Source organism: Hyalella azteca, unplaced genomic scaffold (genome assembly GCF_000764305.2).
Source record: "Hyalella azteca isolate HAZT.00-mixed unplaced genomic scaffold, Hazt_2.0.2 contig14525, whole genome shotgun sequence".
NCBI lineage: Eukaryota > Metazoa > Arthropoda > Malacostraca > Amphipoda > Hyalellidae > Hyalella > Hyalella azteca.
Window position 1 is genome coordinate 4,578 of NW_025944405.1, and position 20,205 is coordinate 24,782.

At 39.2% G+C, this 20,205-nt stretch overlaps 3 protein-coding genes across 9 annotated transcripts; 2 read left to right on the forward strand and 1 right to left on the reverse strand.

Annotated features, from left to right (window-relative positions):
- Nucleotides 1–710: 710 nt before the first annotated feature.
- LOC108672704 (protein ST7 homolog) lies at nucleotides 711–8,877 on the forward strand (the record flags this gene model as incomplete). Its single annotated transcript, XM_018160419.2, is given in 12 exon segments — nucleotides 711–793; nucleotides 1,275–1,431; nucleotides 1,708–1,878; nucleotides 2,881–3,114; nucleotides 4,194–4,291; nucleotides 4,849–5,039; nucleotides 5,610–5,712; nucleotides 6,522–6,629; nucleotides 6,825–6,960; nucleotides 7,754–7,893; nucleotides 8,124–8,226; nucleotides 8,713–8,877. Coding segments are annotated over 11 exon segments (1,517 nt in total), but the record flags the coding sequence as incomplete, so codon positions are not given.
- A 1,468-nt stretch (nucleotides 8,878–10,345) lies between these two features.
- LOC108672701 (RNA-binding protein squid) lies at nucleotides 10,346–15,681 on the forward strand. Of its 6 annotated transcripts, none has more exons than XM_018160410.1 (6): nucleotides 10,346–10,636; nucleotides 12,068–12,108; nucleotides 12,647–12,774; nucleotides 12,963–13,440; nucleotides 13,666–13,787; nucleotides 15,210–15,681. In XM_018160410.1, exons 1-6 carry the CDS (start codon nucleotides 10,473–10,475, stop codon nucleotides 15,396–15,398), a joined length of 1,122 nt encoding a protein of 373 aa, XP_018015899.1. In that variant the 5' UTR covers nucleotides 10,346–10,472; the 3' UTR covers nucleotides 15,399–15,681. The 6 variants fall into 6 exon arrangements, with proteins under 6 accessions (XP_018015899.1, XP_018015902.1, XP_018015901.1 ...); XM_018160413.1 differs by having other exon boundaries at nucleotides 15,315–15,681; XM_018160412.1 differs by having other exon boundaries at nucleotides 13,666–13,764; nucleotides 15,199–15,681.
- Nucleotides 15,682–15,897: 216 nt separating this feature from the next.
- Nucleotides 15,898–19,926, reverse strand: LOC108672703 (putative cyclin-dependent serine/threonine-protein kinase DDB_G0272797/DDB_G0274007). Of its 2 annotated transcripts, none has more exons than XM_018160417.2 (4): nucleotides 19,716–19,926; nucleotides 18,892–19,131; nucleotides 17,893–18,114; nucleotides 15,898–16,294 (listed from the first exon to the last, which is right to left on the reverse strand). In XM_018160417.2, exons 1-4 carry the CDS (start codon nucleotides 19,818–19,820, stop codon nucleotides 16,118–16,120), a joined length of 744 nt encoding a protein of 247 aa, XP_018015906.1. In that variant the 5' UTR covers nucleotides 19,821–19,926; the 3' UTR covers nucleotides 15,898–16,117. The 2 variants fall into 2 exon arrangements, with proteins under 2 accessions (XP_018015906.1, XP_018015905.1); XM_018160416.2 differs by having other exon boundaries at nucleotides 18,892–19,134.
- Nucleotides 19,927–20,205: the final 279 nt, after the last annotated feature.

Consider the following 20,205-nt stretch of genomic DNA (forward strand, 5'->3'; position numbering starts at 1 on the left):
CATCCAATATTCAATTGGATGAGATCCAATTGAATATTGGATCTCATCCAATTCAATATAATTCTCATCCAATATTCAATTCATCCAATATTGTTCAATATATTGAAAAAACTAATAAGAAAATTGCGAATAAAACAAATTCTCTGGTCTTCAATGAAATATTCCTTATTATGAACATTTTCTCCTTATAATAAAATTTGTTTGTAAGTTGTTGATAGATTATCTCATAGATTTGTTGGTTTCTAATACTATTTATGCATGTACTACAAAAATAAAGATGTTTCAAAGTTATAACACACCAATGTGAAGTACATAAATGTTCTGGCAAGATTGTGAGATATTTTTACAGTTTGCTGATGTATTAATGAATTTTAACTTGCTGAGGGCTGAGATGTAAATATCACAGTATTAATGGAGTGTCAGGACTTTCCTAGAGCTGTTGGATGTAATACCATTGCATTAATGAAGTTTTGTCACTTTTTCAGAGCTGTTGGATGTAATACCATATCATTGTATTAATGGAGTCTCAGGACTTGCCCAGATTGTAGGATGTGATATAATTGCACTAATGGATTCTTGTGACTTGCCCAGAGCTGTAGGATGTGATATCCCTGACTTGCCCAGAGCTGTAGGATGTGATTAATGAACTTTTATGACTAATTGCTGCTGGATGTAACAGAATTGTAATGATAAATTTTATTGTTTTACAGCCACTGTGTTTCTCTCCACCCTGACACCCAAGTTCTATGTTGCTCTCACTGGAACCTCATCACTCATATCAGGCCTCATACTTGTGAGTAAATTTGAGCCAACTCTGTACTTCCAATGTGGATAAATTTAAACAGAAATGTGGCAAACTGAGTTTTGAAAATGAATGAAATATTTTCTAAACCAAATTTTGCAAAACAAGTTTGTCAATTTTTGAAAAATACTGTTAATTCAATATGTGTCATGGGAATTGTGTTGTTATTAAATGCTTTCTAGCTAAATTTTTGTATGATGTTAGGTCTTGCTTTCATTGAAATAACTTACTGACAAAAATATTTTAATATTTTTTCATAACCAATTTCATGCTCAATAATGAATTAGATCTGTTTTCTATTTGGTCTTGAAATTTTGAGGAAGAAACTCTGTTCTAAAGTGGCATTCCACTAGAACAAACTAGAATTTTTGGAGAAAATGTTTGCTATGCAAGCAGTTCTTAACTCTTTTTCTGTCTGGATGCTTGAAAATCACAGCCATAAAATAACTCATTTATCATGCTTTGTGTTCAGATATTTGAGTGGTGGTACTTCCGCAAGTATGGCACGTCCTTCATCGAGCAAGTCTCCCTCAACCACCTGAGTCCGTGGATTGGTGGAGGCGATGCTGCTCAAAACGAAGGAGGTGCAACAACCAACAATAACAACAATAATCAGCAGGCTGTACCAGGTTGTTAGCTTTAGCTTTGTGTTATTACATTGTTTTAATTGACAAATTTCCATGAATTGTCTCATGGTGTACAATGTGTCAAGCTATAGTAGATTGTCCTAGTTAATGCCAAAATCTGATAAAAAAATTTACAGCAGCTAGAAAAATCTACATCTATGAAAGAAACATTGAAATTATGCCTGGCAAATATATATTCTTGTTTAATAGAGAAAAGCTTGTGCTAACTAATCATCATATTAGTGAAGAAGCAAGTACATTTTATTATTCTGATTCCAGAGTGTAAAGTATGGCGCAATCCGCTGAATTTATTTCGTGGGTCCGAGTACAGTCGCCTCACCAAGAGCACCCAGAAGGAGCCTCTCACCTACTACGACATGAATCTCTCTGCTCAGGACCACCAAACTTTCTTCACTTGTGAGGCCGACTCCAACAAACCGGAGTACCAAAGTAAGCCATCAAATGTGTTCAGTAATATTTGCAAAAAACATGTTTGTTTCTTTAAGAATATTTTGGTAACTAAGAGATGATATGTAATTGAGATAAGAGTGAAATAAGTTCTCTGCAAGTCTATGTGGTTGAGGAGATTTGCATGAAGATTGTGATTTTATTTTAATTGGGAGTAAAACATTTTTTATGCAGTTTATTATTCTAAGAAATTGTTTTCAAATAAAATTTTATTTGATTTGAACAAATTCTGTTTAGACTGGATCATGAATTGTTGCCTAGGGTTCTCTATTTCTCAAAGGTAGTAGGAATCGAAGCATACTTCTCTGCAGGCAGGAAGTGTACCCACACAAGAACAACTTTATGTGAGAAAAGCATACTTTATTTAAAGCTTGTTTCTTTGAAGAACCCCACTTGACACAAAACTTATTTTTTTGATGAAAGGCAGTTGTTTTCATGCATTTTATTTCAAAAAGAGGCTAAAAATAATCTGAATTTTAGTTAAGCATATGATATATTTCATGTGGTTTAGTTTGTATCTTTATTACAGTCAAGCAATCAACATATTCTGTGAGTTAGTTTGAAGAAGGCACTAATTACAATTTTAATTTCAATCAAACAATCAACAGATTCTGTATGTGTTAGTTTAGAGAAGGCACTAAACATAATCAATATTTCAGTCAAGCAATCAACAAATTCTGTGTGTTAGCTTGAAGAAAGCACTAAATATTACCAAAATTTCAGTCGAACAATCAAGAGATTCTCTGTGTTAGTTTGAGGAAGGCTCTGAATACAATCAAAATATCAGTCGAGAAATTGACAAATTCTGTGTTAGTTCAAGAAGGCACTAAATATAATCAAAATTTCAGTCAAGCAATCAACAGATTCTGTATGTGTTAGCTTGAGGAAGGCTCTAAATACATCTTTAATTTCAGTCAAACAATCAACAGAATCTGTTCCTATGTGTTAGTTTGAAGAATGCACTAAATATAATCAATATTGCAGTCATGCAAACGGCGTGGCGGGAGCGCAACACGGAGGTACGCATCAAGGCGGCCAAGAGTGCGCTGGAGATGAACCCTGAGTGCGTGTGCGCGTACATCCTGCTGGCGGAGGAGGAGTGCACCAACATCCTCGACGCTGAGAAGATGCTCAGGACGGGGCTCAAGTTTGCTGAGATCAGCTATAAGAAGAGCCAGGCCCTGCAGCATCAAAGCGCCATGCTTGAACTACTTCATAGTCAGTAGTGCAATTGATTAGGCTTTAATATTTAGTTTAGTTAGAATATTTCGTTCTGTGAGGGCTTTTGATGACAGTGTTTCATTTTTACAAGAGTGCATGGACCTTCAAATGTTTCACGCAAATAAGCTTCCATGCTCCTGATTGGCTTCCATGCTCCTGATTTTAATTCACCTTGACCTCCAGTGATAGTGCATTATGCCTTGAAATATTTTTCAATTTGTTTGAGTTTTTTATTGAAAGAAAAGCCTCATTGATATAAAACTGTTCTAAAGAGATTTATGACAGCTGCCATCCTCATTCTAGCATCCTATTTTATTGTCATCATAATACGAGATAAAAATTGGTTAATATAGGTTGTTTATTGACTGGTGACTTGGTTAATCATTGCAGTTGTTAGTTAATAAGCCCCCTGTTGTAACATCATAGTGTGTGCCAATAAGCCCCCTGTTAAATGATCAAGTGTGCGCCAATAAGCCCCCTATTCAATGGTCAAGTGTGCGCCAAAAAGCCCCAATAAGCCTCCTGTTCAATGATCAAGTGTGCGCCAATAAGCCCCCTGTTCAATGGTCAAGTGTGCGCCAAAAAGCCCCAATAAGCCCCCTGTTCAATGGTCAAGTGTGTGCCAATAAGCCCCCTGTTCAATGGTCAAGTGTGTGCCAAAAAGCCCCAATAAGCCCCCTGTTCAATGGTCAAGTGTGTGCCAATAAGCCTCAATGAGCCCCCTGTTCAATGATCAAGTGTGCGCCAATAAGCCCCAAAAAGCCTCCTGTTCAATGGTCAAATGGTCAAGTGTGTGCCAATAAGCCCCAATAAGCCCCCTGTTCAATGGTCAAGTGTGCGCCAATAAGCCCCAATAAGCCTCCTGTTCAATGGTCAAGTGTCCGCCAATAAGCCCCAATGAGCCCCCTGTTCAATGGTCAAGTGTGCGCCAATAAGCCCCCTGTTCAATGGTCAAGTGTCCGCCAATAAGCCCCAATAAGCCTGTTCAATGGTCAAGTGTCCGCCAATAAGACCCAATAAGCCCCATTAAGCCTCCTGTTCAATGTTGATGGCTAACAAAGTATTTGGTGTGTCAGGACGCGACACGAACGCCCTCATCTACATCAAGCGGCGCCTCGCCATGTGCGCCAGGAAGCTCGGCAAGATGAAGGAGGCCATCAAGATGTTCAGAGACGTAAGCTGCGCTAGTGCCCTAGTTATTTGCTGCCAATATTTATTGTTCAGCAATAAAAAATGTAAATTCAAAATAAATTAATGTTTTAAATTTGTGGCGGAAGAATGCAGTGGCTGATTGATCAAATAATATGTTTGGCTCATTTAAATTGATGTTCAGTCATTCAAATTATGTAAGCTTACTAGAGATATGTTTATTTAATTAAGAAATCAAATTATTTGTATCCCTCTATATTAATAGACTCAATTTTACCAAACAAATTTTGTCACTAATCTTGGTTATAATTTTGCAGATGTTTACTTCATAATTCGTGTTCACAAAGAAAGAATTTTTATTTAAAATATGTGTTAATAATTTACTTTTATGGCAGAAGAAAGATGTGACTGATCAAATAATGTGTTTGAATCATTTAAATTGATGTCCAGTCATTCAAATTATGTAATCTTCCTAGAGATATGTTTTTTAATGAAGATATCAAATAATTTGTATTCCTCTATATCAAAAGAATTAATTTGATCAATAAAATTTTGTGACTAATCTTGGTTATAATTCTGCAGTTAACCAAGGAGGTGCCGGCCATCTTGAATGCGCTGAACCTGCACGAGAACCTGCTGGAGGCGCTGCTGGAGGTGGGGGCGTACGCTGACGCGCAGGCTGTGCTGGCTCGCTACGACGACATCTCCCTGCCCAAGAGCGCCACCATCTGCTACACTGCAGCGCTGCTCAAGGCGCGAGCTGTGGCTGACAAGTGAGGCTACATTGGTGCTGGTGAGGCTACATTGGTGCTGGTGAGGCTACATTGGTGCTGGTGAGGCTACATTGGTGCTGGTGAGGCTACATTGGTGCTGGTGAGGCTACATTGGTGCTGGGAGGTGCTGGTGAGGCTACATTGGTGCTGGGAGGTGCTGGTGAGGCTACATTGGTGCTGGGAGGTGCTGGTGAGGCTACATTGGTGCTGGGAGGTGCTGGTGAGGCTACATTGGTGCTGGGAGGTGCTGGTGAGGCTACATTGGTGTAGAGAGGTGCATGGTGGAGTAAAAGTGATCCAGAACCACTGTTGATTATGAGGTATTAATAAATATTTAATTACACAGTATGACAGAAGCAAGCGTAATATACACTTCTCTTGATACGCAACCGGTACCCACTCTACAGCACCCGTACAGCGCTATCAACATGTTGCAGGATTATTCGCAGGACATGTCAGCATGTTGCAGGATCATGCTCAGGTCATGTCAGCATGTTGCTAGATGTCAGTTAATAAGTAAAAATAATTAGTAAATAATTAAGCAGAAGATCTAACCATTAAAGTTTGCAGGTTCTCGCCCGACGTGGCCAGCAAGCGCGGGCTGACCGCCGCCGAGATGGCTGCCGTCGAGGCCATACACCGCGCCGTGGAGTTCAACCCTCACGTGCCCAAGGTGGGTCACACGTGCCTAAGGTGGGTCACAAGTCCTTGTTCGGCCTGTCACCATAACTTATACCATCATATCATTTGGCATCATACAGTAAACCAATATATCATATACCATCGTACTACATACCATCGAATAATAAAACATCATAATGCATTCCATTATGTAAGAAAACATCATACTACATACCATAATATCAGATACAATATTATTACATGCCATCATTTATGCAGGGTTATTCTAAATGATGGACCCAATTGAATAAATTCGTATTTAAAGTATATATTCAAAGTGAATAGTTTATGCATCAGTGGAAAGAGAAAGATTACAATTTTGTTTTACATATTTCTAAATGTTCAATATGCTGGCAATATGCAACATCTGAACGGTAGCCAAACTCGTCCCACTCACGAGGAAGCATGTCTTCTGCTGCTGCGTGCACCGTAGCAGTGATACGGTTGTCGTTTCTAGCAGTACTGTCTCAAAAATAAGGTCTGCTTATGAAAGAGAAAGAAAAACGTTCTCTGCAAAATGCAGGTCTGGCCGAAAGTCGGTCTGAGAGAGAGACAGTTGGTACCTAAATAGAATTGTAAGGGACAATGGAAATACCGCGGCTGTTGGAATTACTGCAGACCTCAATAGACACATACAGAACCCAGTTTCAATAAAAACTGTCCGCCGCGAGCTGCACATATTTAGATTCTAATGAAAAACTGCAATTACAAAACCTCTGGTTTCATATATAATTGCTTCAAAGCGTTTAAAGTGGTGTAAAAACGTCTAGAATAAATAATTTCGTAATTTGTACTGTTCAGTATTTGCTGGAGACGAAGCCTTTGATCTTGCCACCCGAGCACATCCTCAAGCGCGGCGACTCGGAGGCCATCGCGTACGCCTTCTTCCACCTGCCTCACTGGAAACGGGTTAGAACCTAGCTGTATGACTCCCTGCCCTTCTTGAACAAAGTGTCTTCGGAGGCAATTGTTTCCTCGCTGATAAAGTTGACATTAATATATGCATACTAGTTAAACAACTTAAAAAACATTAAAGTTGGCTTGAATGTAATTCCTAATACTATTGATATTATGATGTTACATGTTTTAATTACGGACGTGCAGGTTGAGGGAGCGTTGAATCTGCTGCACTGTACGTGGGAAGGAACGTTCAGGATGATCCCGTACCCTCTTGAGAAGGGCCATCTCTTCTACCCGTACCCGACGTGCACAGAGTGTGCTGACAGAGAGCTGCTGCCTTGTAAGACTTGTACAAGTATTGTAGTTAATATATCTTACCATGACAGAGAGCTGCTGCCTTGTAAGACTTGTACAAGTATTGTAGTTAATAAGTCTTACCATGACAGAGCTGCTGCCTTGTAAGACTTGCACAAGTATTGTAGTTAATAAGTCTTACCATGACAAAGAGCTGCTGCCTTGTAAGACTTGTACAAGTATTGTAGTTAATATATCTTAACGTTGGCTCTTACGTTCTTAACGTTGGCTTGACGGCTCTTACCAAGTCACTAGACATTGTCACTGTTGTCCTAAATACCGTTTAATGTTTTCAATAAAATACATTGTTAGTAAAATTACTATGTTCATAGGTTGTGTTTTTACAATGGTGATGATATTTCACTATTACTAGTAATATTGTCAACTGGATAGCCTTTCCATTTCAGTCGAGTTCATTAATTGCATCGATATTATTTTAGACGTATATAATTGCTCAGATTTTGCCCATCTTGTTCTCGTTAATTTGGTCGGAAATATTTGTCAGCCTCCATATTTCCTGAACATCAGGCTTGAAAGCAGGAAGTTTATCTTTTTCTTTTTAGAGCATTTTCTCATTTATGGAAAAAAGGCGCTATTGTGCTCGTCATGTCCGTCTGTTCCTCCGCGACTTCACGTTTTCGTTGACGAGAAAATACGCTCTCTCTCTCACTCACTGCAGTGAGTACTGAGTTGCATTTTTATTTTTATTTTCAATCTTGGTAAGTTAATATGTCAAGCTTCATAATGCACAAATACACGGGGTAATTATTGCCTTGCAGCCTTCCACGAGGTGTCGGTTTACCCTAAGAAGGAGCTCCCTTTCTTCATCGTGTTCACGGCAGGCCTGTGCTCCTTCACTGCCCTGCTGGCGCTGCTCACTCATCAGTACCCTGAACCCATGGGGCATCTCGCCCGGACTGTGAGTCTTCCTCGAGCCGTCCTGGCAGTGAAGGACTGAGTCTTCTCACTGCTTCTTTATAACACAGTTCATATAAGATTTTCATTTATGGTGTCTCAGTGAATTAACAAGTCACTGTATATATTATATCGTTACAATATCCCTGTTTGAAAAATTTAGCTGCAAGTACAAAATGTAAATTTCACCACATCCTTTAATCTAAACTTTTTAAAACTTGCATCTGTTTGCAGGTGGTGGGCTGGTGGTATGTGCCAATCCAGTACATCCTTGAGAAGCTTGAAGCTGTGCTGCCTTCCAATCTACTGCACCACCTCTCTAGGATTTAAATGTCAGGTGAGGCAATTATTCATCTACCCTCATCACCTCTAGATGGTCTAGTGAGGAGCTCTAGATTAAATTGAATTGAATTTCAACTTGCTTGAATCTTTGTCCGCAAGGATGTGAATTTAAAGCATTAAATATTTGCCCTTTATTTTATCTTTAAGTCAAGTCTTCTTTTTATTTGAATAGGACTGTGGTCCGGGACTTATAATTAACTATGGATGTCAGTTGCATAGCCTAAATAATTCATTGAGTGGTATATTTTTTGTTATCTCTGTTGAATTTTGGTCAATTTTCTGCGTGGCGCTTTTTCTTGGCGCATGAAATCGTATTCATATCTCCGTGAAGCCAAACATTTATTCAACACGAATAATTGTTGAAATTTCACTGAATAACTACCTGCCAAAATTTCTTCTGTCTTGCGCTTGCAAGCAATCTTTGACAATACGATTTCTTGAATTTATTTACCTCACTTGAATGCCATTAAATTTTTTACAGGTTAAAAGGGGATGGCTGCGGGAGACAGTTTCTCGAGCTTCATCAGGATGGCAGCGCTGAGATGCTGCCTTGAATAACATCATCGAGCAGCATTGACTTGAACTGGCGGTGCGGCGCGAGCTTCCATGGCATTCTCACTGGCGGTGCGGCGCGAGCTTCCATGGCATTCTCACTGGCGGTGCGGCGCGAGCTTCCATGTCATTCTCCAATGGCTGTCGTGACCTGGCGTGGCCAGCCGTTCTTTAGTGTGTCGTCATGACTTTTGGTCTTGCTGCCCAAATTTCAAATTATTTTTGCGAATCGTCAGGCTCTTGACACGAGTAAAGCTTCAGGCTTGAATCTCGCCTTGGAGCGGCCGACAAGCCCCTTGCCACCTCACTAGTCTTAGATGTGTTGTCAGTAGAGTCTACAATTTCCCAGATCTTTTTGAACTGTCTATATTAGTAATTATTTATTGATATACTACTGCGTAATACCGTAGTCAGGTTGTCGAGCTGTTTCTTTTCAAACATCTCTTCCATGAATCATTCAGTAGAAAATAGAATATATGTCGCAATGATGCTGGTTGTGTTTTATTTTATTGTGCTATATTATGAAGTCTGCCTTTCGTGTGGAGGGTATTTTGATTTTTTTTATCCTGACTTACATTTAAGAGCAGTGGTCGAATCTTCCCAATTAGTTATTCATCTATTCTCCAGGTATTGAAAATTATTCACTGGAAATACCTGTCCTGATCTTAATTGGGCATTGAGTTTTGTTGGTTTCCTATTATTGGAATTATTTATTTATTTATGGTAAACAAAACATTGTGTGTTCTCTCTTGTCATTCCCTTACCCTGCGCTTCCTTATGGATGCGTTTAAACCGTCAAAGACACGCATACTCTCGATAGGACGGTGTATAGTTTCGAATAGAACCTCAACTTCCTGTACGATATTTCAAGCTGCAAGATATTATTTCACACAAAAGAAATTTTTTGGTGTATTTTATTCATCAATTGATAAGATGGACAATGAACTGATAGGGACAAGACTGCAGTTATTGTTTTAACCAATGTTCAAATTTCTATTTCATCCCGGAACACAGTTATTGTGTGATGCACAATACAAACGATAGTAAATTCCTAATTCGGCATTTGGCAAATGTGATGTCTGATTTGCCTTCATTCTCATACTATGCCAGAGTAAATCGTTTGCATCTCTTATCAGTAAAAATTAATGTTTAATCAAATTTTCGGTTCATTATTTTATACCGGTATACAATTTGATGGATTCTGTCGGCACACTATCAGCAAGCAAAATTGAATTTTAATTTTTGTCTTTAATACAAGTGAACATGAGCTAAATTAATTTCTTACTCCTCAGTGATCGAAGTTAGAAATGACTAAGCAAGAAAAATCGACTAGGATGTCATTCCATAGCTCAAATAATCGACGTGAGAGCAAATAATACAATTTATTCCCGAGACATAGTCGTTTCTGAATAAAATCTGCACGAAAAATCAATAAAGTTCAGTTGGCTATTACCTTACAAAGCGCATGCGTTAAAGCAGTAAGCTCTCACACTAGTATTTATAGTTTCGGATAACTTTCATCTGGCAACATTTCCTTATAACGAGTCGCTCTTTCATTCTAGACGCGAGAACCCCGTACCTCGCTCTTAGCATCATTCCACGCTCGTAGGAAGACGTGACTGAAGCTGCTCTTGGTTATCTCAAATTCCGGTAACGGAGCCGTTTCTCTTATTTTAGTGTAAGCATATTATGGCTGACCAAGAAATGGAGCATCAAGATTTTACCGAAGACAATTATCAGGGTGGTGATTTCCAAGAGAATGGCGTTAATAATGGAGAAGGCGCCGACGGACAGGAAGGTGATGGCGGCCAAGATAGTGGAGCTGCCGATGCTCCTGGCCGCGATGACGACAGGTAAATAATTTTTATTTAAATTGACGTTACTTAGTTCATTTGGATGTATAACGTGAAATAAACATCATTGCTGAAAATATTCCTGAAACTCGCGGAAATATTGGCTTCACCATTAAAAGCTACCTAGCCTACTTTTTGTCCATAAATTATGTTGATTATTTGTTGAAATTGCTATATTAGTTTAAGATTATTTCCACTTTGTCTTGATTATTGAATATACTGTTGTAAAATATTGTGATTTGCATGAAAGAAACTCCTGTTCGTACGATTGTTTTGTGTTCTCAATTTGCCGGTCAAGCGTAGCATCGATCGTCCTGCGGCGCGAATTCAAAATGGCGTCGGCACGAGGACGCCGCTTGTGTCGAAGTTGCCTATTAGAGATTAGCAATTTTTATTTCTTTACTAATTGTAAATTTCAAATTAAGTGTGCTAACTTCAGTGTTAACTTTAATGCTCAACAGGGTATCCCAGAATTAATTTAAATTTAATATTGTCAAGTTTTGTATTTTTTCCAGGCTATATTGGGACCCTGTTTGCTGTCTCATTAAACATTTTTGTCACTCATTTCTACGATGTAAAGCTCTTTGTGCTGTTGTGAGTTGCACTTGCTTCAATAATTCTACTCGGCATTTTAGATCGTAAAGTTTCCAGTCTGGAAAAGTCATCCTTCAGATTGAGTGAGTCGTAATTGCCCGTGCAATTGTTTGGCGTGTTCGCGTGTACGTCGTAGTGGCAAATAATTATTTCAAGATCTGGCTTAACGTTCAAGAAAAGGACATTCTTGGGTGTATCATTCAGTCAAAGAATGTTTGGCATTTTCCGTATCTAAGGTGTTGAATCGTGTTCACATGAGATACGGCACTTTGTGAACGTGCGGCAGACTTGAACTGTCACTGTTATTTATAGTGACTAAGAAACGCCTGTTGCCGTTCAAATTGTGATGAAATGCATAGGTCTGTAAATGGTTATTTGCCAGTATGGACTGTCGTCGGGATGTTGCCGCTGCCAAGCTAATGGATGCGTCTTCTCCCAACCAGATGGGAGCTTACCTTCTCTTACCCGCTACGGGAAGGTTGCTGCAGTGTGTAGCGCACCTCTACACTAACAGGGTATTTATCATCCAACTGTGTTAGGTCTTCAGAAAAGTTTTTCCTAATCTTGGTTGTCATGGCCATATTCTATTCACTTTCAGAATTCATTTAATTCCGAAATTGGCTGTAACGTCCTGCCTAATGTGAGGCCAAAGGGTCGCACCAGCTTTGCTATCCTGCTAAGTTTTGCTCTTCATCTCAATCCTTGCAGTTGTCATCAATGATTTAAGTCAACTTTTCAAGGTAAAGTAACTTTACTTAACATTTTTTAACTGTTCTTATTTGTGCGTGTTCATTTGTTTCTAGCCTTGTCTCATTTGCTCCCTCTTATATCTTCCAGAAAACTTTTCGTTGGCGGCCTGAGTTGGGAAACAACTGAAAGTGAGTTTCCGTGTAGCAGTAACTTGATGTTTGTCTTGAAGTTAATTCAGGGTGGAATTATAAACAGATTATTTGTTGGGCGCTTTCACAAAGTTGATGAATATTTCTTAATATTTTTCAATATACATAAGCTTGATATGTTTCTACTGAAGTCTTTATTTTTCAACAAGTAAATATCTACTCGAAATTTACAAATGTATCTTGGTTCGTTATTTTCTGTGCACCCAATCATTAATTTTGTTCTACTACTTCACCCTATTGAATGAACTAATGGGAAAATGTTGCCTTTCGTGTCCAGTTCGGAAGGATTATAATTTATAATACAAAATGAACTAAATTGCGCTCAGTTGTTGATAATAAAATTTTTTTGATGCTCACTACGAGAAGACTCTTGCTCAATTTAATAAATGAATTACTTGAGCTAAGTTTTTCTTCCTTCCTAAGTTTTCCTTCATCTTTGAACGGCTGATGTAGACCGTTCACCGCTCATGTGAGAACGTTTCTCTTGTCTTGACTCACATGACCTTCCCTGTTGCAGAGGAGCTTCGTGAATATTTCACCAAATTCGGCCCCATTGAGAGCATTAACGTAAAAACCGACCCGGCCACTGGCAGATCTCGCGGATTTGCTTTCCTCGTATTCAACAGCGCTGAAACCATCGATAAAGTGAGTATTATTAAACATAGCTTGTGTAGCTCTTAAATTTTCAATAAATTTGTGGATTATCCTCGCGATGATTCAGTTGCCAATAAATTTAATGGAAAATTTAATTCTTTTGTTGCATTAGACGCCATAAATTTTGTCCTGATCTAATTTGAATGAACATTGTATTGACGGCATGATTTTGCTTGTAGATCATCAACGTAGCGGAACACACAATTAACGGCAAGAAGGTGGACCCTAAGAAGGCTAAGGCTCGTCACGGTAAAATCTTCGTCGGCGGTCTCAAGCCCGAGCTCACAGATGACGAGATCAAGAATTTCTTCTCGCAATACGGCACAATCGTCGAGGTTGAGATGCCATTTGACAAGCAAAAGAACCAGCGCAAGGGATTCTGCTTCATTACGTTCGAGCAGGAGTCTGTCGTGTCTGACCTGCTGAAGACGCCCAAACAGTCCATCAACGGCCACCAAGTGGACGTGAAGAAGGCCACACCCAAGCCTGACCAGATGATGATGCGTGGGGGTATGATGGGAGGTCGGGGCATGCGTGGAGCTCGCGGTGGCATGCGGGGCCGAGGGAGAGGAGGATGGGGCCAGGGATGGAATGGTGGCTACGGTGGATACGGAGGAGGATATGGTGGATACGGCGGCGGTTATGATAGCGACTCAGGTAAGCCATTAGTGTGGAGTGGCTGTGTTGATGCTAGTGTCTCGTGGAAGGTCATAAGGTCATGCCGTGTGCTAATAAAATTTTCGTTCATAGCTGAAAATTGTTTGAGGGATATTGTTATTAAATGATGACTTCATCTTTGCAAGTAATGTTATTCAATTATGAGACCAATTATAAATAACGAATATCTCTGACTGAGTCTAATGATATGTTCTTTGCTCCCAGCAGGCTATGGCTATTATGATGGCTACAGCGGTTACGGAGGATACGGCGGTGGTGGCTACGGAGGCTATGACTACACTGGCTACGGCTATTCCAACTATGGTAACTATCAACTCCGTGTTCAGGCATGTATCGTTGATGCCCCATTCTTTACAAAATTGTTGAGCTCGTGTTCGTTTTTATTGGTCGTTATTTTCTCAATTGGCGTTTTGTTTCTCTCGAGCTGTCAGAATTTTTCCGTATTGCGTGCACTTGAACTTCAGAGTTAATTGCAAATAATTCTAACTTAAATTTAAGAGGAAAGTTTTAAATGCATCCCTCAAATAATTAATTTTATTAATTTAATATGGTGTTGTGATGAGGTGCTTTACTGGTAACCCCGTTGTTTCTTAGAGTTGCTAGACTGGAGGCTTCTTGTCTATCCACTTGATCTCGTGCTGCTTTTCCTGCAGTGAAGCAATTTCCTCTCGTTCATTGATGTTCAATGCCATGGCTTTATCTTGCCTAAAAGCTTCAAAAAACGTTTCAGTTTCCAACTAACTTGTCGCCTAACTGCTGGTGTTGAATGTATTGCCGTTGAATTGTCGTTATCTTAACGTTGTTTGGAACCGCTCGCCTCCGCTGTCAGTTGTCTGGCCACCACGGTGATGGCTGTCTTCTCTGATACTGGTTGATTTTCTCGTTATAACCCGAGTTCATTCACATTTGTTCATCGATGATTCTGTTGAAATTCGCTCGGTGTTATAGGGGTTTTTCTCAATTAAGTTTGGAATTAACGTTCACAAGTTTCACCGAATTTAAATTTTTTTGCTCTAGATTCGCCTGGAGGAATTGTTCCTGTTTATCCATGTTCATTGTGTGAATCTGTCAACGTGACAACAGCTGTCACGTGAAATAGTTTTGAATATTCTTGATGGGTCAAAGAATCTTGTTCTTGAAAAAATCGACTGACGCATGTCAGAAAATGGCACAAGTTTTGTTTGTTTATTCCACGGTTTGTTTAGGCAGTTAAGGACTCGAGTTGAGCTGCCAGTTTGTTTCGTTGTCGATATTTCTGAGCCTATCGTTTGCGTCGCATGTTTGTGCACACTATTCATTAAATCATCTGCCTTATATGTCTAATGTGGAATATTTTGTTGATTTTCGAAATTGCTGATATGAAATTATTCTGAATTACATATATTCATTCTTGAAAATTTTCTGTAGCATTTTCTCCATATGCATGTAGTTCTTACTAGCGATCTTAATAGCGTGCACTGTCATAGTTCTAGACGTTACAACTTCTCACTCCTTTCCATTCCCATGTTCGGAAAAGATTTCAGTTCTAGATAGTCGATGTTATTCCGAAACTTTTCTATTAAATCCCAACCTATTATTGCGTTAAAAATTGGTTTAGTGGTAACGTTAAGTCGGTGTTCTGGCTAGCAGCTATGACAGTGTTGTTTAAGAGCTCGCGTTAAGACTGCATTTAAAGGGGACTTGCTGCTAACGTATAAGTTTTCTAAGAGTCGATACTCATTATTTATGGCAATGTTGGCCCTTACCAGGCGGGGGGCAAGGGTACAGCGGGGGCAAGAGCCACAGGGGCGGGAGGCCGGCGAGGCACCAACCGTACTGAGACGTCGCGTAACTTCTCTTCCTCCTCATCGCAGAACGCTAACTCCGTGCAAGATAAGAACAACACCTGGTCTGACTCGGACAACATTGCACCGCCACCGCCCTCAAACCACTATTAGCGCAGCAAGTGTGTAAGGCAACATTCTGTACAAAAACTTAAGCTAGTTCTCAACATAGGATAATGCTTAGGATATTTAAATGTTGTCTATTACTTGTCAGTCAAGGAGCTGATGCAATAATGTTTTATTGCTAAAAATAGTCAAATTTCACGGCTAACAAATCGACCTGCTGATATGATTCACTCTTGCACCATTAATATGGTGAATTTTTTTGGACTAAAATTGGATTGTTGGCTAATTTTGCTTTCTTGACGGTGTCCAATAAAATAATTTTGTCTAATTACCACTTGCTTATTGATCCTTGTCTTTGCTCCAGGAATGGAAGTTTTCGGAAGCAAAACGTTGAGAAGGTGGTAGAAAGTCGGAATAATAAAGTTACTTGAAGCTCGTTTGATCTTTGTTGCAATCTTCTAGTGCCAATCTTCAGGCCCGTTCCATTAAGTAGCAGCGAATAACCGTACATAGCGTATGTATCTGTACTGGGATTAATTAAAGAAAATTTGGAAAAAAAAACTTTATTAAAAAATGCATGTCATAAGTTAGTATTTCAGATCTGCATTTGTTCCATTCAGAATAGACCTTTTTGAAAATAGAATCCTTAATCTCGGCGTTTATCAGATGGGTAACAGCTTGCCACACGGGATAAACTTGCCATTGCACTAGGCACGAGAGAATACCTCGTAACCATGACCATTACTAAGTCTAAAACCTTCATCCCTCTAACTTTGTGGAGTATTGACAGCAGCTTTCTGTTGCGCGGCCATGAACTCGGTGTAGTCTATGTAGCCGTCCTTGTTGTGATCGTCTTGCTCCAGTATAGGATCGATCATTGTTACTAATTCTTCGTCCGAGAACAGTTTGTTGTCGGTTGGAGGCGGTGGACCATTCTCGGTTTTCTGCGTGTGATAGTTTGCATTAGAGAATTAGATCTGTACACACCGTCCAAATTATGCACGAGTGATGCTTTTTAAGTTGGAATAGACAATCCCTTCAGTTGAGCCTAACTGGGCTCAAGAGTTGAAAACGAATGCTCTCGAATACGAGCTAACAACCCTTTGTTAGGAAGATTTCTCATAAGTTCTTGATACCCAATTTAACGCACTTCGTTAGTGAACTAGGTCGCTACGGTAATTTTCAACGTCCAAGAAACTTCGACCAATAAATGGATGAATTTTTAAGGCTAGCTTATGGCAAAATAGTGACATAATTGAACTAAAGGAAATGTGTATATGAAAATATATTGCAGCCTGAGCAGACACGAGCGACTTGTTAGCTCTGTTTGCTTGTGAATGGTCGTTGAAGAACGTACAGCAGAAAATGATACTCAATATCATAGTTGTGATTGAGCTCGGATAGTCAATTTTTCTTGAACCCTATTCGGTACTTGAGCAAAACGGCCCTGCACTAATGCCAGAATGAAAATCTGCGCTGGAGCATTCGTCATGAAGAGACACACAGGTTTACGCTTCATATTAATGCATCTAACCCGAGATATCCATCCCACTTGATCCCTATAAGTTGAATAATAACCATTAAATATTCATGAATCAATTTATTCAAACTGCGATTGGTCATTATGCGAGTCAATTATGCCCGTGGGCCGCATACATATGATAGACCGCCTGAATAGTTCACATATGAATTATCTCTCACTGTAGACTGATTACAATCAAGCACATCACTGCGAACGATCTTCAACAGTTGCAACACCACATCTCACCTTGAACGGTCTTCACATCTGAGAATCCCCATCTCGTCTTTAACAGTCTTCACATCTGAGACACCCCATCTCATCTTTAAGTCTTCACATTTTAGACACCACATCTCATCTTTAAGTCTTCACATCTGAGACACTACAACTCACCTTGAACGGTCTTCACATTGGAGCCACATCATCTCCTCGTTAATAGTCTTCACATTTGAGCCACCACATCTCATCTTCAACAGTCTTCACATTTGAGACACCACATCTCATCTTTAACAGTCTTCACATTTGAGCCACCACATCTCATCTTCAACAGTCTTCACATTTGAGACACCACATCTCATCTTTAACAGTCTTCACATTTGAGACACCACATCTCATCTTTAACAGTCTTCACATTTGAGACACCACATCTCGTCTTTGTTTTCATATCTGAGACACCACATCCCACCTTGAACGGTCTTCACATCTCACCTTGAACGGTCTTCACATCTCACCTTGAACGGTCTTCACATCTCACCTTGAACGGTCTTCACATCTCACCTTGAACGGTCTTCCCATTTGAGACACCACATCTCACCTTGCACGGCTCACATTTTTAAGACATAAAATATATCCAAGAGCAGGGTTTTCCAAGTTTCGATAACGTGTGGTTGAAGCATAACTTCGATAAAGTTGAGATGTTATAGATGGCGCTCTCAATTTTCCGGCAATGAGTCAACTAAAACCAAGTCTAAATTTTGCAGACGTTTCACGCATTACATAGTTTGACTTTGATTGATTCGTCACCTTGCTAGGGTCGTGGTTGTCAGCATCATGCCAGTGGAAGAGACTCTTGATGAGCTCTTGACCGTCAAGCTTATTGTTGTTGTCGGCGTCGTGCATCTTGAAGTAATGAAACTGCAGCTCCTGCTCGCTCATGCCGCTCGTGTCCAGTGGCACCTCCAAGTGATCTTTGATGTGGTCGCGCTCGCCACTCAGGCTCTGCTTGTGCAGCATCCGTTGTCCATGCTGTACAGATGTATGTGCAAATTAACCCAGTGAAACGTTAATAATCATGATTTGCTTACTAATATCAATGCTAGACTTCTGTCAGATTCATCAGCAGCATGAAAATAAACATTTTAATCATGAAAATGCTCTTGACACAATTACTAAAAACAATAAATTTTAAACCTCAGTCGCAATAGAAGTAGATATGTTAACCAATTGTGCATAATTTGAAAGACAAATTTAATTATTCCAGCTAGAAACCAAAACCATGGACGTTTTTAGGTTGATAATTTACCTTTGAGCAGGCATATTTTTTTCCAATGACAATGGTCACTTGTTCAAGTAACAAAATAGCTTGAGCGTGGCCAAATAAGTGAGCATTCATGTGGCACATAAAATACCTACAAAAATATCCCACTAATGGGTTAAGAGACGTACTCCCCTCTTGTGAATGGACATTTAATAATCTCAGAAAGTACTTGTTTCCATAAGATATTCCGTGAGGAATTCAATTGAAGAAGGAATATAACTGGAGGAGGAAAAACCAATAACACAAAAAATGGCAACAAGAATACGTATGCTCTAAATCGATTTACGGAGCTACATATTTCATGAACTTGAAACTTTCAATACTTTTCTGCTTTCCCATAATAAATAGTGAGAATGGCATCCTTAAACTTGAATTTAATTACACCATACTAAAGTGTTGATGAATCGAATTTGAAATGCAAGATATTCCATTTCACGTATTGAAAAATCTATTGAAACAAATGCAAGGCACACTGCAGCACCCACCACTTGTTGATTGTGAGGATCGTGTGGTTGTTGCTGCAGGTGCTGTTGTTGTTGCTGCAGGTGCTGTTGTTGTTGCTGTGGTATATGAGCAGCTGGCTGTTGAAACTGCTGTTGAGTAGGTTGCTGAAACTGCTGTTGCTGTTGGTGAGGAACTTGCTGTTGCTGATACTGTTGAGGTGGTACTCCTGGAGCATTTTGCTGTTGATATTGTTGTTGCTGATATTGCTGTTGCTGAGCTTGCTGCTGAAACAAAAAATATTTCAGTCATTGCATCGTAGTTGAGAAATCAGTTTCATGAACCAACTCATATACTCATGAACTGATTATACAACTAAAAAAATATGAAATCAAATAAGTAGACATGTGAAAATGTCACTTCAACACATGAATATACAGTTTTGTACACCCAGCAATGATTTGCATTTACATATGTTCATCAGTATATCATCAGCTGAAATGAACCATTGCCCACAGACTCTTACAATACTGTATTGAGCTTATCATTAAGAAATGCCATTTCAACTGTAAATGAACTACAGCAAAAGCATATACTTTGCACCACAGAATAATATGAGCCTGGTCCATATCAAATACAACACAGAGAATGTAAATAATTTTTTTGTTTCTGATATTGAAGAAAGTGGACAAGTTTCCATTATACCTACTGTACACTTCAAAATATATACTGTACTTGCAAGAGAAACAACAATGATTACCAAAGGCAATATTTTTCTACTGACAAGCATCACAAATCATGAATCCTGAATTTTAAATGATCTACACATTACCCAAGATAAATTAAAAGATAAAGCAGATGCACAAACCTGAGCCTGATATTGCTGAGGGTTGACACCAGGTGGAGCATGATGCTGACCTGAACATGCAACTATCAGCAGGAGTAAACACAATGGTGCAAAATATTGATCCATGATGGCTAAAGTAATAAATTAAAGCAAATAAATACTTTTTAATAAAAATTCAGTACCCTGCATCAGAGCTTGCATGCTGTAAAGGGAAGGTTTAAATTTTCCATCAATTTTCATAGCAGGAATTCATAAAAATTGCCTAATTAATACATAGCTACCATTACATTAAAATAGTTCTAGACATAAATTGGTAAAAAAATATAACAGAATAAATTGGAATTAGGAATAATACTGAAAAACTTTTAACTCCTTTAATTTCTTCTACTTGCTATGGCTGAGATCTCAACATGATTGCTGTAGGTAAATTGGTCATCAACTTTCTGACAGAACTGGCTTCAAAGTTCAGCAATCTATTTTTGGCTGCCCCTAAAATATATTCTCTCAAATT